General features: G+C 37.2%; 1 protein-coding gene across 1 annotated transcript in view; it reads left to right on the plus strand.

The window, feature by feature from the left end:
* DOK7 (docking protein 7) overlaps positions 1 to 17098 on the plus strand; it is a 59155-nt gene that overhangs the window by 35391 nt on the left and 6666 nt on the right. The window contains exon 7 of the mRNA XM_010000295.1: positions 9682 to 9724. Within this exon, the coding sequence (XP_009998597.1) occupies positions 9682 to 9724 (43 nt within the window). The remainder of the gene's footprint in view (positions 1 to 9681; positions 9725 to 17098) is intronic.

The following is a 17098-nucleotide window of genomic DNA, read 5'->3' on the forward strand; positions in this document are numbered from 1 at the left end:
CTTTATAAAAATTTCAAAATGCCCGTCTTTTTTTAAAAAAAAAAAAAAAAAAAAAAAAAAGACTTTTTGGCATAAATAAACCAGATGTTTTTCGCCTTAGTTATTAGAACTGAATTAAGTTTTAAATAATCTATTTTTCATGTTGAAATACAGCTGTAGGCACAGATGCCTGCAGTTTTGCTCTCATTCTGTAAGACTACAAATACATGCAACTTATATTTACTATTGATTTTTATTGTTCAGAAACATCTTTCTATTCTTACTGCTTCTTAAAGAGAAACACATTCTGTCTTTCTGTGTGGCTAAAGCTGTTGTATGCATGGTTGTGCTGCATTATGAATAACAGCACTTACATTCACCTGTGAGAATGTGAATGGTTAAAGCAATGCTGTGGGTGCCCTGCTGAAACTTTAGCTGTGACAATAGGACAAATGTGTCTCTGAACTCTTCTGCTTAAGCATTACAGGTGGAGTTTGTTTGTCTTTGGAAATGTGGTTTAATTAACAAAAGCCTAGCTGAACAAGGCTCTGAAAAAGGGAAAAGGGAATGTAATGTTGCTATGAAAACATCTCTAAAAAAGTTGACAACACTATCTTGAATTAGAAAATCTGCTGCTTGTCTTACATCTAAACTAAATGTTGTTCACTTTTATAAAACTCCAGAACAGAACTTCTGCTACTGTAAATCATGACAGCTCAACTGAGGAGTTAGGGGGAAGGCAATGTACCTGATTTTTATTACGTGAAGGAATTGTCTATCTGTATTTTGGCCCTAGAGATATAAGACACACTGAACTTAGATTGTGCCCTGGATCTTAGACCTGCATATTTCTGAGGAGTAATCTCATGCTTAGAGAAAAACAAGTTATAATTTCTGAGTTCATTGTATTTAATGGTCTATTTTAATGGCAACTGTAAGGAGTCTTTCGTGTCCTGAATGGCAGATAATTGTTATAAGATACATCTGGTGAAAGATGAGACAGTGGAGGCTTTTGTTAGTATCTTCTATTATGTATCTAGCATCAATTCACAGGTGTATTTATTCAGGATTCTGTGCTCTGAAATCAGGAGATGCTATGCCCCAGTTGTTATGTTTGATGAATATACCCTATGACATTTGCATATGGTGGTTTTATTTTTCATGAGGAATTGTTTTTAGTTCCTGCCTTCTAACTCATGCACCAGTTCTGGCCATGTTTATCAAATACATTGAATTAAAATTGGTTGCAGAGGCAATTTGCTATGTCTGGCTTAACCACTTCTGGCTGCCTGAATTCCTCAGCCTAGTCCTGCCTCCTGCTAGGAAAGTCCTCCTGTACCATGAATTTGGGGTGAAATGTCTTCTCATGGTGCTCCAGTGTTTCTGTGCTTTGAGGTCTGTCAGGAAGCTTAGATAAGAACTTCTATTCACCAATATTCATAATCATTAGTGCCCACCTTCTCAGCTGAGTAGCTTATACAGATCTGCCTAGAGTGTTTGCTACTGCCATGTCTCTCTCTATGCAGCTTGTCCTTGTCCTCACAAAATCTCTATGAAATAATGAAGTGCTTCTACCTTTATAGAAACCAATATTTAGTAATCTTGTCTGATCTGGAACTGTCATAGCTATTTCTTTAAGATCAATGAGAAACTCAAACCTAATGTTTAAAATTTTTAAGATAAACCCAAAATCTGTCTTTGAAGAAGGTGGCAGAATGTCTTTATTTTATTTATGTTTCCTGAGTTGTGGTTTGGGGCAGTTCTCTGTGACCACAAGCTGTCTAAGCTGATACTGGTGTTAGGACAATTTATGAGGGTCTGGTGTTGAGTGCGTTAAGACTTTGCTGTCTACTTGGAGTGAGTGTTACTGCTCTGGACCAGCTGTATGTGCTCTTGACTTTGTTTCTTTGTCTAGCAAGTATGCAAGGCTGACTTGTAGTAGTGCCTGGAAACAGACACAAATTTCAGTGATGTGTTTACACCAGATATTTTATATGACTTGGATGGTATTGCACAGCTGTTTCCTCAAGAATTGTCTGAATACTTTTGTACGTAATGAGATATGTATGTAATTGATGTTAAAAGGTTATTATTTAGGTTGAAAAGTTAAGCTCCTCACTGTTGAGGAATTGACAGATTTACAGTTGCTCATGTCATCCTGATTTTACCCACACATCTGACCCTCCTGTGCAGTGAACAAGGCAGATGTCCCATGGAAAAAAAATATGTGACCATGTAATTGTGTTAAAGTCCACTTGTTCAGCACACTCCTAGTGTGACTCTTTGGTATGTAGTAGTTCTAGGTTCTTTTTTGAAAAGCAAAACAGGAGAGCAAATCATGTTCCTTGTTGCTGTGTCAGCTTCCCTGTGCACATACATTATCAGTGGCAGAGCTTGACATTTGATTCTTCAGCTTTGACACCAAGACTCCTACCATCTGAATTTCAGCTGGAGATGGCTTTTATCTCAGTGTGGGAGCTGGGCAGCTGGATCCAGGTGCTGGCTTTTGTGGTAGCAGTGGTAGAGAACTCAGCCCAGCTTTTCTTTCTCTCCCTTGAGTGAACAGTTTCAGGGTGTACTAAGGGGAAGGCATGTCATGTTTGGAGCTAATGGTCATGTTCTGATGGCAAGGGTCATATTCTGGATGGGATGACAAACGACTCATGGTTGCAGGTAGCTCACAGCAAGAAGCTTTCATTAGAAGCATATCAAAATCACAGCTTAAGAGTTCCTCTGTAAAAACCTGAGAAAAGATGGGTTTGCCAATCTGGATTAGAATTAAAAAATACTTTATATTTTTCCTCATCTCTTGTCATTTAAACACCTGTAACTTGTAGATGAGTTGAGCTGATTATCCCACAGATTTCAGGAGGTGTATTTTAATGTGTCACACAGCATGGTTTGCCAGTGCCACTGAAATTGCCAGCTTCATGCTTCAGAAAATAGCTGATGTTTGGGCTTGGCTGAGCAAACCGAGATGTTTCTGAACTGACTTCAGCAATCTTTCTGTAAGCCAGCAGTTGGCCTGTGACAGATGAAGCTGAGTAATCAGAAGTTTGTGGCTGAAATTGGAGCCTTGAACCTGAAGCATGTCATGGACAGGAGTTTCTGTTTCATTTGGAGTTGTAGTGAAGGGTCCTAGAATTTAATTACTTTGAATCTTTTGTTCAGAACCTGATCAACTGCTGGGCATTGTGAAACAGCCCATTAAAGCAGATGAACTTTAAAGGTTGCTCCACGTGTCTGTATTTATTAACCTTTCCTGGGAACTTTCCTTTGGCAGCCTAGGCATTCTGGTTTTGAAGTTGTCTGGTGATTTTCTCCAAGAATAAGTCATAGTTGTAATCCTCATGAGGAAAGTACTTAAACTGTCAGTTTCTCTAGGGACTGGTTTCTTTTTGCTGAAATATCTGAACTTTGCAGAACTTCCAACACGTTCAAGACTTTTTCATTTCCATTTTCTAAAAGCAATTGACACTTTCCCAATTGTTATGCTGATTTCAAAATTTTCATTCAGATTTTCTCATTGTGTCCTTTGCTTCTTTATGAAGTTGCTGACAGGTCAAGATATTATTGTCATAAATTATGTAACTGTAAAGTGCTGCCTTCCTCTAGTTACAAACTATGTGAAGCAATCATGAGGGATTGTGGTGAAGGGCCACCAGCTATAGACAACAGGCATGAGAGTGTTCTTTGTTAGAGAAGTTTGCTTCACAGTTTCTGCTTTTCAGGGAGCATCTTCTGCATTTTGAGTCATGATTTTGATATTTTTCTCTTGAAAAGCTGGATATTTCTCATGGTCTTGATACTTCTCAATAGTTTTAAAATAAAGTAAGAGAGAGGAGAAAAAAAACCTAGGTTGTATTCTCTGTGAAAATTAAGCAGCTGACCAATGTTGCAGTCCATCCTCTCTTTATGAGTTAATTTTTGGTTTGTGCTGAATAAAAGTCTCACAGTGCAAACAGTTGTTTCTATTACTGTTGAGTATAAATTCCAAACAGCTGCTTTTATTACTGTTGAGTATAAATTCCTCTTTCATAACAAGAAGAATCTAGGAGCCTTTCATTTATGCAGAGCCCTTCTTCTTCCAGTCTGAGGACCCAGATGGGGGTAAAACTTCTTACACGTGCTTAGATTAAAGCAAATGACACCTAAAAATCATAGAATGGTTTGGCTTGGAAGGGACCTTTGAAGGTCATCTAGTCCAACCCCCTAGCAAAGAGCAGGGGCATTTTAATCTAGACCAGGTTGCTCAGAGCCCCATCTTGACCTTGAGTGTTTCCAGGTGTGAAACATTTACCACCTCTCTGGGCAACCTATGCCAGTATTTCACCACTGTCATTGTAAAAACAATTTTTCCTTCGGTCTAGTGTAAATCTACCCTCTTTTAGTTTAAAACTGTTTCCCCTTGTCCTGTCTCAACAGGCCCTACTAAAAAGTCTGTCCCCTTCTTTCTTATGAGCCCTCTTCCAGGATTGCAAGGCTGCAATAAGGTCTCCCCAGAGCCCTCCCTTCTCTAGGCTGGACAGCCCCATCTCATTCAGCCATTCCTCATAGGAGAGGAGTTCCATTCCTCTGATCAAATCTGTGGCCCTCCTTTGCACTAGTTCCAACAGATCCATGTCTTTCCTGCACACAAAACTGTAACTATTACCAAGTTCAGAATAATGGACCTATAAGAAGTTGCCAAACTTAGATGAGCTGAAAGAAGAGCTTTATTTCAGAAGGAACACAAAGGGAATAACATAAGCTGTAACTGATGGGGTGTGTCTGAAATGTTGACAGTTATCAGGCAAATGGCATTTCATTCCTCATGCCAGTGCTCAGCTCAACATTACAATCTACAGAAGCTGATCTCCTTTTTCTTGGAAGTGTGGTTTCCTCCTTTTTAGGAGGAAAAATATGAAACAAAAGTATATTTTTCTTTGAAAAGATTTGCTTAGTATGGAGCAGCTATTCATGAGTTCCTAGCCTTAGAGCCAGCAATGGGAGGGATTAGTCTTAAGACAATATTTTCTTTCATTTATTTTTTTTTCTGTCTATCTGACTCCTTTTTCACACCATGGAGATGAGCTTAAAAAGCAGTTGTGCTTCCTCTGGTCACTATGAACATGAAGGAAACAGCAGGAAATTTTTCAGTACAGTAATTTTTACTCTGTGCTTTGGACCTTCTAGTGAAAGACCTGAACTTCGGGGCTAATCTCATATCCAAAGACTGAAAGTCCTGTTAGCAGAATTGGGTATGTAGTGATTTGAGTATATAAAGAAAGGTAGACATACTGTTCTTTATATGGGATAGCATTTGTGTCTGTTAATTTTTTAAAAGATTAACTGATCTGGTCAATCATACATTTAATGAAACTTCACATGAATAAAACTTTGAATGAAATAAAATTAAATGTTAAAAGAAAAAAAAGAGGAAGGAAAGACAAAGATACACAGGGGGGAAAATCCCATTTTTACTGTAAAAAGGGTTATGGACTGTGGTGATTATTTGCACACACAGAAGTAAACAACAGGGCTTAGGTTGTATTTAACTGTTTAGGGCAACAGACCTAATCTATGAGTAATGATCCAGCATATCAAACTAGAGGTTCTAAACTCTATCATTGAACCCTACCCAAGATATTTGGAAGGAGAACATAAAAAACGAATGTCATCTGGCAGCAGCCAGATCACTACCAGAGTTAAAATAGCCCTGGACATGTAGTTCATGATGTGTGATATGCAAGTGGTGCATATTCCCTTACTGGGGTTGATGTAGTGGGGAGGTTGTTGGAACTAACAACCAAGCATCACATCATTCAGCACTCAGCTCTTAGGTCATAGATAAAAGAATCTACGTTGAAAAGATACTTGACTTACATTTGTGAGTAATATAATGGAATATGCAGGATTTAAATAGTTATTGTCTGAATATCATAGCAGGCATAACAAGGGCATATTATTCAAGTGAGGTCACTTACCCCTTTTTGTTCTGTGCAATCATATGATAGGTTGAGATATGTAATGTACTTTGCACTTGAAACCCATACATTTACATTTGTACATTATGCCATAATAATTTTAAAGTTTCTCCTACAGACAAAAACATCTTTTGTCTGAGTTTTGTAGAATTAAAAAAGATTTTCAGTCTCTGATACCATTCTTTCTACTAAGTTGCCTTAGTGGTAGCCACTGTAACTTGGTGAAGTCTCTCTCTTACAACAGGTTGCAACAGCAGGCCCCAGAGTTGCAGAAACAAAAGAATATGATACATTGCAATAGAAATGAAGACAACAATCTTATAGTCTGGACTAATTCCAACCCCTGACATTCTTTGATCTCAGGCTCATTTTATAATCTAATCACATCTGATGCTTTTAGCTATTTGTTGTCTTTAATCTATTCACTATAATTTCAGTGGTATTTTATCAGTGTCCCACATCTAATGTAATTTTACACATTTAACTTTTGTGTGACTTTCTACATCTTTCTTCATCACTTATAATCTAATCTTCTAATAAGGACTTTGAAAATATGTTTGATATTATTGTCTTGACTTTCTCAATTTTCTAATCTTACCTAATTTGTACATTTTTATGAAAAACTTTTTAGAAATTATTTTCTAAGGGTGGCTAAGAGTTCCAGGCATGAAATAAGGCTCCATCATTAAACAAATTGTGCCTATATTAACAAAATGATCTCTATTCAACTTTTCAGCTATTTCTATGTCATATACGATGTGTAGAATCACAGAATCATAGAATCATCAAGGTTGGAAAAGACCTCCAAGTTCATCATGTCCCACCTTCTGCCCTACAACCCTTAACCACTAAACCACCCAAACACCACGTGCACCTGCTTTTGTAATACCTGCAGGGATGGTGCCTCCATCACCTCTCTGAGCAGCCAGTTCCAATGCCTCACCAGTCTTTCTGTGAAGAAATTCTTCCTAATATCAATCTGAACTACCCCTGCCACAGCTTCAGGCCGTTTCCTCTGGTCCTATTGTTTTCCACTTGGGAGAAGAGGCCAACTCTCTACAACCCTCTTTGAGATAGCTGTAGAGAGCAATGAGGTCTCCCCTGAGCCTCCTATTCTCCAGGCTGAACAGTCATAGCTCAGTCAGCCTCTCCTCATAAGACCTGTTCTCCAGACTCCTAATCAGCCTAGTTTTCCTTTTAAATAAAAGGCAAATGGTGGTTTGAATTCTCACTCACATTCAGTGGTCAGAAAGCCCTGCTGATTAATATTTACTTACATTTGCCAGCAAGTCACCAAAAAAAGTTTCTGCAGCTGAAGTGTTTATAACAGTTGGGCATTGCTGACTTCTTAATCCCCATCCTTGCAGAAGTGCTGTACTTGTGCAACACTCTAAGGAGGGAAAACAGCACAACATAATTTTCAAGTACATCAAGTAGTTACAACTTGACTTTGCAGGGGCAGCTGTTTAGCAGGTAAGATTGTGTGCTGCCTTGCAAATAAGAACTTTACAATAAGGTGAGGAGAAAACAAATCACTATAAAAAGATTTAGATTATTCTTGGTTTCTTTGCATTTCTGTTGCTTGTAACATCCTTAATGATGAAAGAGGAGTCCTCTCTGGAAGATTATGTATAAACAAGGATCCAAAGTGCCATTCTTTCTTCAAGGAGCTTTTAATCTCTGTTCAGGTTTTCTGCCTTCAAGACTTTATTTCTATCCATGCTTTTGCCATCATTTAGGATATTCTGATATGCAATGCATCTATGGAAAGAGGGTTAAAAATATTTTTCTGACTTGCTGTCTAGTTTCATGCATCAAGCCCAAGCCCTGAATGACAGCAAAGCTGTGCAGGTTAATGAATCTAGAGGCGAAGGTGAGGACGATGAAGAATTTTTTTTTCTCCCTTCTCAAAACAGTTTTTTGATTGACTTTGTGAACTAAGTATCATGCCACCCATATCCCACAAGTGACAAAAAAAACAAAACAAAGAAGTTGCTTTTTTTTAAAAAAAAGCTTTGCTTTTTTAAAAGCAAAGAAGTTGCCAGAAAGTTGTGAGATCCTTTTTCATTAGCAAGATTTGACTTCTATGCGTTTCAGCAAGGCAGGCTGCCACTTGCTGTGCCAAGAAGAGAGCTAGCTGATAGTGCCTTCAGAGGCAGCATCATCTGCTGTCCATCCACAGACATGACCAAAGTCAGGGAAATGATTTTTTTAATATCTGTGTTAGTAAAACCGTAATAAATTACTGAGGGCAGGAAAAAAACCCATTTTTTTTTAAAGTCTGCTATAAATAATAGTGACAAAAAAATTAATAGAAATGTTATTGTAACTGAAAAATATTTATATCTAAATAAAGTCCTCTGTTTTTTTATCTGTGGGGGTAATTCTACATATTACCCAAAGGAAAGCAGCAGCTTCTGTTGTGGCCCATGGTATCTATAGAAACAAATAACAGACACTATGGTTAAATTAATAAGATGTTCATTTTCTGAAATGCTGTGGTACATTATTTCTGTTAATTAAATGTTGGCCAGGTTTCTGATTTCTTCCCCTTGCCTTCTACTCTAAACAGTTGCTCAAATCCAGTGTCTCATGTATTAAACTATACAACTAGCATAAAATCTCAAGTAAATACTGAAGCTCTAGATTCTACGTTTGCAGTAGGATCAGGCAGAAAAATCCTGTGTGGCAGGTGTTATTCCACTGTTCCAAGTTGTTCTGTGTTGTAGATTTCAAAACTGTATCTAAAAAAAAATAACCCCCCCCATCGGTTCCACTAAGCTCTTATAATGTGTATTTTGTTGGCTGAAACAGAAGAAGTGTAATATTTTCTATAATGTTTTTCTTATTCATGGCAAGGTTCATCAAAACCAAAAAGAAAAGAAAGCCTTTCCACCTGCTGGAACTGAAGTTGGATCTAATTTCTAACTCTGAGTTTTTCCTGATGGTAACATGGAATGAGCTCTATGTCCTAATAAGTTTGCCTTGTGAAAATGTTAGTATGGCTAGGAATTACTGACTTGAACTTCTACATGGAGGATAAGTAAATAATCTATTATTTTTCCTATTGAGTAATTTTAGGAAATCAGCACTGTATCTGTAGATGTCAACTTCTAATTGCAACTGTAAACCCACAACTTTGTAAGGAAGCACAGGAAACTGAGGGTTATCACAGGTCACAAGTCTGTGAATTTTGGTCAAGAAAAAGACTGTCAGGTATCAATATAAAATGGAATTTTGTTGCTTTGGATTTAAGCAATATTATCACTCAGCTCCAGTAATTATACAGTGTTCTTCCCCTTCAAAGTTCAGAAGACACATTTATTTATGAAAAAGAATGGATTGTCATGATGAATTCTTCTTCTCACCAAGATCATGTTATTTGGATGTGGTATCATCTTCCTCTGGGTATAAATAATTATTATTTATTTTTTTTTGCTTTTTGTGGTTTAATTGAGGACTGGTTCAATAGTGCTAAGTTTCACCATGCCTGTTACATTTGTTGCAAAGCACCCCAAGCCAGGTTAGTTACCCTTTACTAAGATACACAAAGGTTTTGTAACTAACACGTTTTGAACACCTTCAGATCTGAGCACCTTTGCATCTGTTCTGGATTTTAAAACCAAGAGTTAAGCTTTTCTGATTATGAATGATTTCTCTGCAATTCTTCCTCTGTTTTGTGAAATTTCTGTTCCCTATAAAGATTTTTCATTCTAAAATTTTCTGTTTTCTTTAGGGAACAGCAATATTACAGTCTGGAGTCTTACCAGCTATACCAGGTAGGAGCCATTTAGTCATTTGCTTTGTTAAGGAATAATGTTTAAGTCCAAAATTATGATGAGACAGACAGAAGATTTATGGAAGCAGAACTAAAGACTATAGTGAGAGGTATATTGTCTGTGGTTCATTTTGCTACTGCAATCTGTGACTGACAATTATGAATTACATCATAATATATAAAGTAGATCCATTAAATTTCTCAGGTTGCCTGCTTCCAACAGACATAGAACAGCTATTAGTGGTTGGGTTTCCTTATGACTTTTAAAACCTTGGCAAATACATAAAGAAGTGTAGCTGACTGATGCTTGTGTGAATGAATCCAGTAAGATACCTAGGATAAGGAGGTGTCTGTGGAGGTCATAAGTAACTCTATTCCTTTGTCTGTCTCAGCAGGAGAAAATCCAGAAGAATTTAGCAGATCTTGTTCCTAGTTATTCCACTTGAGTCAGTGGAACTACTTTTGATTTATAGAGATGTAAGCAAAAGCACAAATTGGATCATTAACTCTAATTTTATCTTTCCTTCTGGTGCTAAGGTTTTTAGTTCTCTAATCAACCCAAGGAAACAAGCACTTATGATTAAAGTGTGTGTCAATACAGGGGAGCTTGGATCTAAAGCTGTATGTGGTGGGCACAATATTACTTCTGCATTAATTTCAGTGGCAAATTATTTGTGGATGCAAACAAAGGTGACAAAAACTGCCTCTAAGACTATTCATGCAGATGTGACGAGTTAGCTGTTTTCATAAAACCTTTCATTAAACAATTTGGAAGTGTAGAAATACAGGACAGATTTTTAGATAAACAGGAAAGGAAGACACAAGAGTGAGGAAAATTGAGTGGGCGAGTTTTTGTGTCTGGTACTCTGAAAAAATATTGCTTAAGAAAAGAACTGAATACTTGTTGCAGTAGGTATAGATGCTTTAGGTAAATGCAACATGTAAAGCCAGTGACTGAAGTTTTTAGCTATCTTTTCATCTCTCAAATACTCTCATTTATGTACCTGTGGAACTTCAATCTTCGGTACGACACTATTCTTCAGAATGCAAAAGAAACCCATGTTTTCTCTGTCTTGTAGCATTTTCATTATCCTCAGATATTTAATTTTACATTATTGTCTTTTATATATTTGAACAGTTCAAGTACAATGGAACTTGGCATTGCAAAGCTTTCAAAGTAATACTGCAGGGTTTGAATGTGTTCCTTCCACCATCTTTAACCCAGGCCCTTGACTGAATATCCCTGGGTGCTGAGCAATCATCCAGACAGTTCTGCTGGGCTAAAAGAAAAGGATTAGAACTTTGCTATGTTTCTATATTGTGATTTTATTTTATTTTACTTTATTTTTTTTTTTTAGTCCATTGTCAAGGATAACATATGGGCACTCTAATTTGAGGAAACTACTTTCAAAACCTGTCTTGTGCACATACATGGCAAGATACCTCTACTAGCATGGCTGATTGAACACTGACATGATACACAGTTACAATGTTTGCTAGTGCAGCAGCTGGCTTAGCCATAAACACATTTCTTTTATCACAGAAAGGATTGTGTTGTATTTTCATTCAAATACATTGTATGAACACAAACCCATTTCAGTGCTACAGGTGCCTGTATGTTCTGTACAATATTTTTCACAGAATCATCCTGGTTGGAAAAGACCTTGAAGATCATCAAGTCCAGCCATAATCTAAATCCACCAACCATAACCTTTTGCAGTTGAATGCCTTAGTTCTGTAGCAAGAAATGGAGTCAAAGTGTCCGGATCAAATGTTTAAATATTTTTCAGTTTATTGATAGCAAATATGAGTGATGATATTCTCTTTCTACTGTTAGTTGTATATCACTTCAGAGAAATGTGTCTAATTCTAGTGGCAAGATTTAAAGTGTTCATAAATGCAATGACAATTCTGAATTGCATTACTAGATGGAAAAAAACCTCAAGTTGGGATGAATGATATAATTCTGGTTTAAATAATTTGGTTACCTTTTTATAAATAACTCTGGAAAGATTGGTTGGAAAGAGAGACTGAAATAGAGTGTTTGCATTTGTGGGAGGAATTGTTTCTATTGCTGTTGTAGCTTTGCACTGCAGATCAAGGAAAGGAATTCTTTGGAGTTGTATGCTGTGGGAATGCCTGCTCTTAAGAATAAGAGACTATTTATGGATATTATGGACCTTAAAATACCATGACAGGATAGAGGTTCAAAAATATGATTCAGATTTCCTGATTTCTGAGACTGCTGGATTCTGGAGGCACTTAGGTTTAGTACATATGTTGTTAGAAGTTCTCATGAGACCTACACAGAGTTTCTCATGAATGTTTAAGAAATTCTGTAGCATGATCTAGTGGATGCAATTTCAAATACGTGTGTAGGTCCTTTCCTTGGGAGCTGTTTATGTTTTGTACTAAGGGACCATGAATGAGATGCACATTCATTGTTGAGAGGTGAAACCAAAGGACAGCACATTTCTTCACAGAATGATGCGCTGAAGAACTCATTGTTATCTTGATTATCTTTCTGGTCCCATAAATCAGAGTAGTGCAAGAAAAACAGAGCTGAAGGAGTTGTTTAGCTCAAGCCTCTGCCCTGAAGTTAGGATGTACTTCTGTGTGTATGTCTGACATGAGCGTGTTTAGCACATTCTGCAGTGAGAATCTTTAATCTATCTCAAATCATCCTTTGCTGTTCTTTCATTTAGAATGTATTTCCCAACAGTTGTGTTTGTCACTGTGATTTAGGCTCATTATTTAAATCTTGTTCTCCTTTCTAGCTCATTGCAACACCTTAGATAGCAACCTCCAACTTTCACTTGTAATGTCTTCATGCTTTTCTTCAAAGTATTTGGATTTTCTCAGTTGCATGCAACTTCATCCCCGCTCTCCTGTTTTCTGAATGATGTTTAAACCATGAAGTTGTTTTGTGAGGCAGAAAAAATGCCACTATTTCTGTCCTTATTTGCCAGCTCTTCCAACTGGACTGAGCAGTCTGAATTCCAAGACTCCCATTTAGAGAGGATAAGTTGAGAGCTGGAATGGGATTGCAGTGTTTAGGGACCCTCTGTAATCCCTGGAGAAGGCATTTCATGCAGACTCTATGCACTATATTTCAGAAAGTTTAGTCCCTTCCCATACAGGGAAGCTGATTGCCTTGGCATTCCCAGGAGTCAGACCCAACTTTGGGCATTTCAACACTCAAAGTTCTATAGTGGAAGGTTGAATCTCCCTGTGCTTCTGTGTCACAGGCTTTGGCATTACAAAAATCAACAGCTGACTGGGAAAAAAAGTTAAAAATTCCCTTCCATGGAAGCAGCATACTTTAATATTCTTAAGTTTTGTGACTGTCAAATTATCTTCTTTTTGTCTGTGCAGTTTCACTTTTTCTATATTCCACAGGAGCAAATTGAGTGCAACAGACATGCTTGCTATCTGACAGCCCCTTTGCTTGTAACACCAAACCTACATGATGCTTGATGTGAAATGTTCTGAGAGGATGAATTGAAGAATAAAAGTAAAACAATGCTGTGGATTGGAATTCAGCTGAAATGTCAGCTGAATGCTGATTATGAACACTGTATCCCTATTAAATTGTTCTTGGTAGATAGGGAGTCAAGGTAGGGAAATAAAAAGAAAGAATAAAATTAATTATGTAGCAGAAGATGGGTGCTGAAAATGAACTCAGCTGTCTGACAGTTTAGCTTTTATGATGGCAAAACAGGCTTTCTTTTATGCATTTTTAAAAATTTTATTGCAAACCTATGCAGCCTGATACTTCTGTTCCAAGCTTAGGAGCAGACTTTCAAGGAAGTAATTGAGAGCAGTGAGAAAGAAGAATTTGGGCCATACAGGGTTGGTTGTTGCTGCTTAGGTTGAAAATTATTTATGATTCACAATTTTTTTTTCAGGAAATATATTGTCATCTCTTCAGATGTAGGAAGACAAAGTGCACTATGATACTTCTATTGAGCCAATAAAGGACTGTGTGCTGAACAGTGTCCACCATAAATATGCCATATCTCATGGGGCTAAACACTGTAATAGAAGAGCATTATTATAAGGAGAAACTGATTAATAAAACCCTGTCATAATATGACATGCTCTTCCTTGATTGTGCTTTGTTTTATAAGTGCACTCAGAATAATTCTGTAGGGGAATAAAAGCAGGAACTCAGAAAAAGTGGTTTAAGTAAGCTGATTAAAATACAGGTTGCATTTACAAGTTAAACCTTGGCCTAAGTGACTCTCTGCAATACCAGGACCCTGACAGGAAGAGAAAAAAAAGTCACAGTGGTGAAACCATATGCTTGTGAGGGATCCAAGTGCTGCTGCTTCATCCTGCTGGCTGAGCAGGTCAGCAGGTTCCTGTTTCCTCTTTTGGGGGTGCCAGAGGGTGGTAAACCCATGTCACAGTGACCCTCTAGTCCTGCCTATTCTGTATTCCTGATTTGCTTCCCCATGCCTTCTCTGACATTGAAATCAGGGGAAATGACATATCCTAGCCTTTTAGAACACAAAGGTGAGGAATTTTTTTTGCAGACATACTGATTATTTCAGCTTTTTATTTATTTATTTATTTAAAATTATTATTAAGAAAACATATTTTGCCACCTTCATTCGTGGCCAGTGTAGATCCTGAGCTTCAGATGCATGAAGATTGTTTTAGCAAATGTTTGTAAAGTATATCTGAAGGTATATTTTTTTAAAAAATCCCCACTGGGTTCCTGGTACAGGAACATGTTAATGACTCCAGCTCAACACTTTGGGCTGCAGTGGCCCTACAGCATGGGAAGATAAATAGTGACTAGAAGTAATCAGAGCCTCTGTGATTCTTTTGGACACAGTAATCACTTCAAAAATTGAAGAGTCACAAACCTAGGGAAGTTTTATAGTGCAATTCTACATCACTGGGAAGTATTTCATTACACTTACATGAAAAACCTTCTGGTGTACTTGCAGTATTTCTCCTGTCAGTCAGTAACTTTGGGCTTTGGATGCCCCTTTAAGCACGGTATCTTTTTTCCAAAGGAGTAGATGGAAATTTTGCTTGGCTGAGGAAATCAAAATACTTCATAGTAAAGGTAGTTTTCATTTAAGAAGAGGCAAGATTTCATCACAGACCATAGGGTTTTCCTTTGTCTTGACTCCTTGTCAGCAAGTTTAACAGTTCAGAGCTAGTCCAGAGTTTGTGACCTGCTCCATGAAGGCAAAGCAGAGGCTGGGCAGTAAGAAGTAATGTCCTGGTAAATGCAGGGTAGTGCTGTCTGTGTCCGCTCACTAGCCATGTGAGGATGGGTGACAGGATTTGAGAACATAACCTGTCTGGGCTCAGTTTGTAGTGTGTTTTCCAGCTTCCCTCTTGTTTGTTAATTATTTTTATGGCTGTTTCTTGTAGCACATGTGCTTTGAACTGTGCTTATTGTTGAAGAGTGGGCATAAAGAAATGGCTGTGAAGTTAGAAAGATGTTTCAAATTCCAGTTGCCTTCATTGAGCTACATCAGATGTTTCAGTCTAATCATATGTAGGCATGCAAAATACTCTGCACTATATTTTACTTTTGCACAATTTGAATATCTTTTTTCTCTTACACATTGGGGAAAGTAGAACAGAAAGTATTCTTTTGATGAGTTACTCAGTTTTGACTTGAGTGAATCAGCCTTACAGAACTGGATACCAGAGGAAATTAAAAAAAAATATTCTTAACAATTCCTTGTAAAATGAAAAGAATGATGGAAGGGAGTGTCTGTCTCCTGCTGGATGCTTTATATGTTCAGAAATTTATGTTGCTAACTCACTTTTTCCATTCCTGCAAGTGTTATACTGGGATTCATAAATGACAAGCAAACCAGTTTATATGGTAGCTGTAAAAACGAAGGAAGAACATGTCTTGGTCAGTCTCAGCTGATGTGTTTATATGATGCAATTCAAAGCTTCAGAAAAAATCCATGAGACATTTGACAGTGTAAATATTTCTTATTTGCCAGATTTGAAAATCAGGAGAATGTAACAAGTCAAATCCTAAAGCATTAACACAGATCTTTGAAGCAAGCTCCAAATGAGAAAACTACACCTTGACCATAAATGGACTGGGATATCTTCTTCTTTTAAATCTCCTTTCCTGGCCTTTATGCTTTTCACAAAAGCTAAAAATGTTACTTAAAAATCTAAATTTCTGAATTACATTAAATTTTTGAGGGAGAGAATATTTCTTTTTTTGGGATGAAGCTGCAATTAGTATAAAGCTATATAGTCTTTCTTCAAAGTACAGTAAGGCTTTCAGTTGCATAAAATATACTCTGATATTCTTAATAATGCAGAGACAGGATGCTCTGAGGTGAGAAAAATTAAAATAAGTTACAGTGAAAATATAAGTAAATCAGCTAGTCCAGGGCTGTCCTCTTTTTCCATTTATTTTTATCAGCAGTCTTGTTAAAAACAAGATGTCAAATAATGTTTTAGTGATTAAGTTATCACCACAGAATGTAAAGGTTCTACAGTCTGGTCTTATTTTTAAAATACAAAATCAGTTTCTCAGTATGATATGCTTGAAAATTGTTGTTCGAGCCTTGGATTACCCTATATATGCTTTTGTGTACACAAAGCCTGCAAAAATAAATGTTTTAGTTCAGAAGGGCCCTTCTGAAATAGGTGTTTATTATTGTTTTAATCCATTGTCCTCATTAATTGATATAATCTGTGTTTTTTATTTAGGCTTATTTTAGAAAAGCGTAGGAATAATTCTATAAGCTTGGAAATTATTAGACTTAGAAAAAATAATTGCATTAATGTATACTTTAAATGGGGGGAACAAGAAGAAATTACCACTTTCTTTAGGTTCCTAGGTTTTGCAGACTTCTTAGGTGTTTGAGACTGGTATTTATATGACAGAATTTCTTTGTGTTGCATAAGAATTATGGTAATTTTTTGATGGTATTTTAAGAACAATTTGCAGGGAAGTGTCTCACCTGCTCAGAGAAGACAGTGTTGATTTTACACCTAATGCCCAACACCCAGCAGCACATGGCACAGCTGCCCTGTCACTGGTGGCAGGGTTATTGACAAACAGCCTCCTACCTGATTTCTGTTAAATACCATTTACTGGCACAAGAAGTTCTCTCAAAATTATTCATGTGAGGAAGCAAATGCCACTCATCTTGATTAAGGTGCCCTCAGGGACAAGAATTTCATGGCTGGGGAGCGATAATGCTAACCCAACAGGTGGGTATAATGCTAATTAGTTTGCAGGTTAATTAAAGAAGCGATGTGTGGGTGTACAAACCACACTACGTGCCTACCACTCTTTGGGTTTCTGAGTTGCTAGCTCTTGTTTCCTCAAGCTTCCATACCTGTCACTGTACCTGGGGCAGCTTCCTGC

The sequence above is a fragment of the Chaetura pelagica genome, unplaced genomic scaffold (genome assembly GCF_000747805.2).
Source record: "Chaetura pelagica isolate M959 unplaced genomic scaffold, ChaPel_1.0 scaffold116, whole genome shotgun sequence".
Taxonomy (NCBI): Eukaryota; Metazoa; Chordata; class Aves; order Apodiformes; family Apodidae; genus Chaetura; species Chaetura pelagica.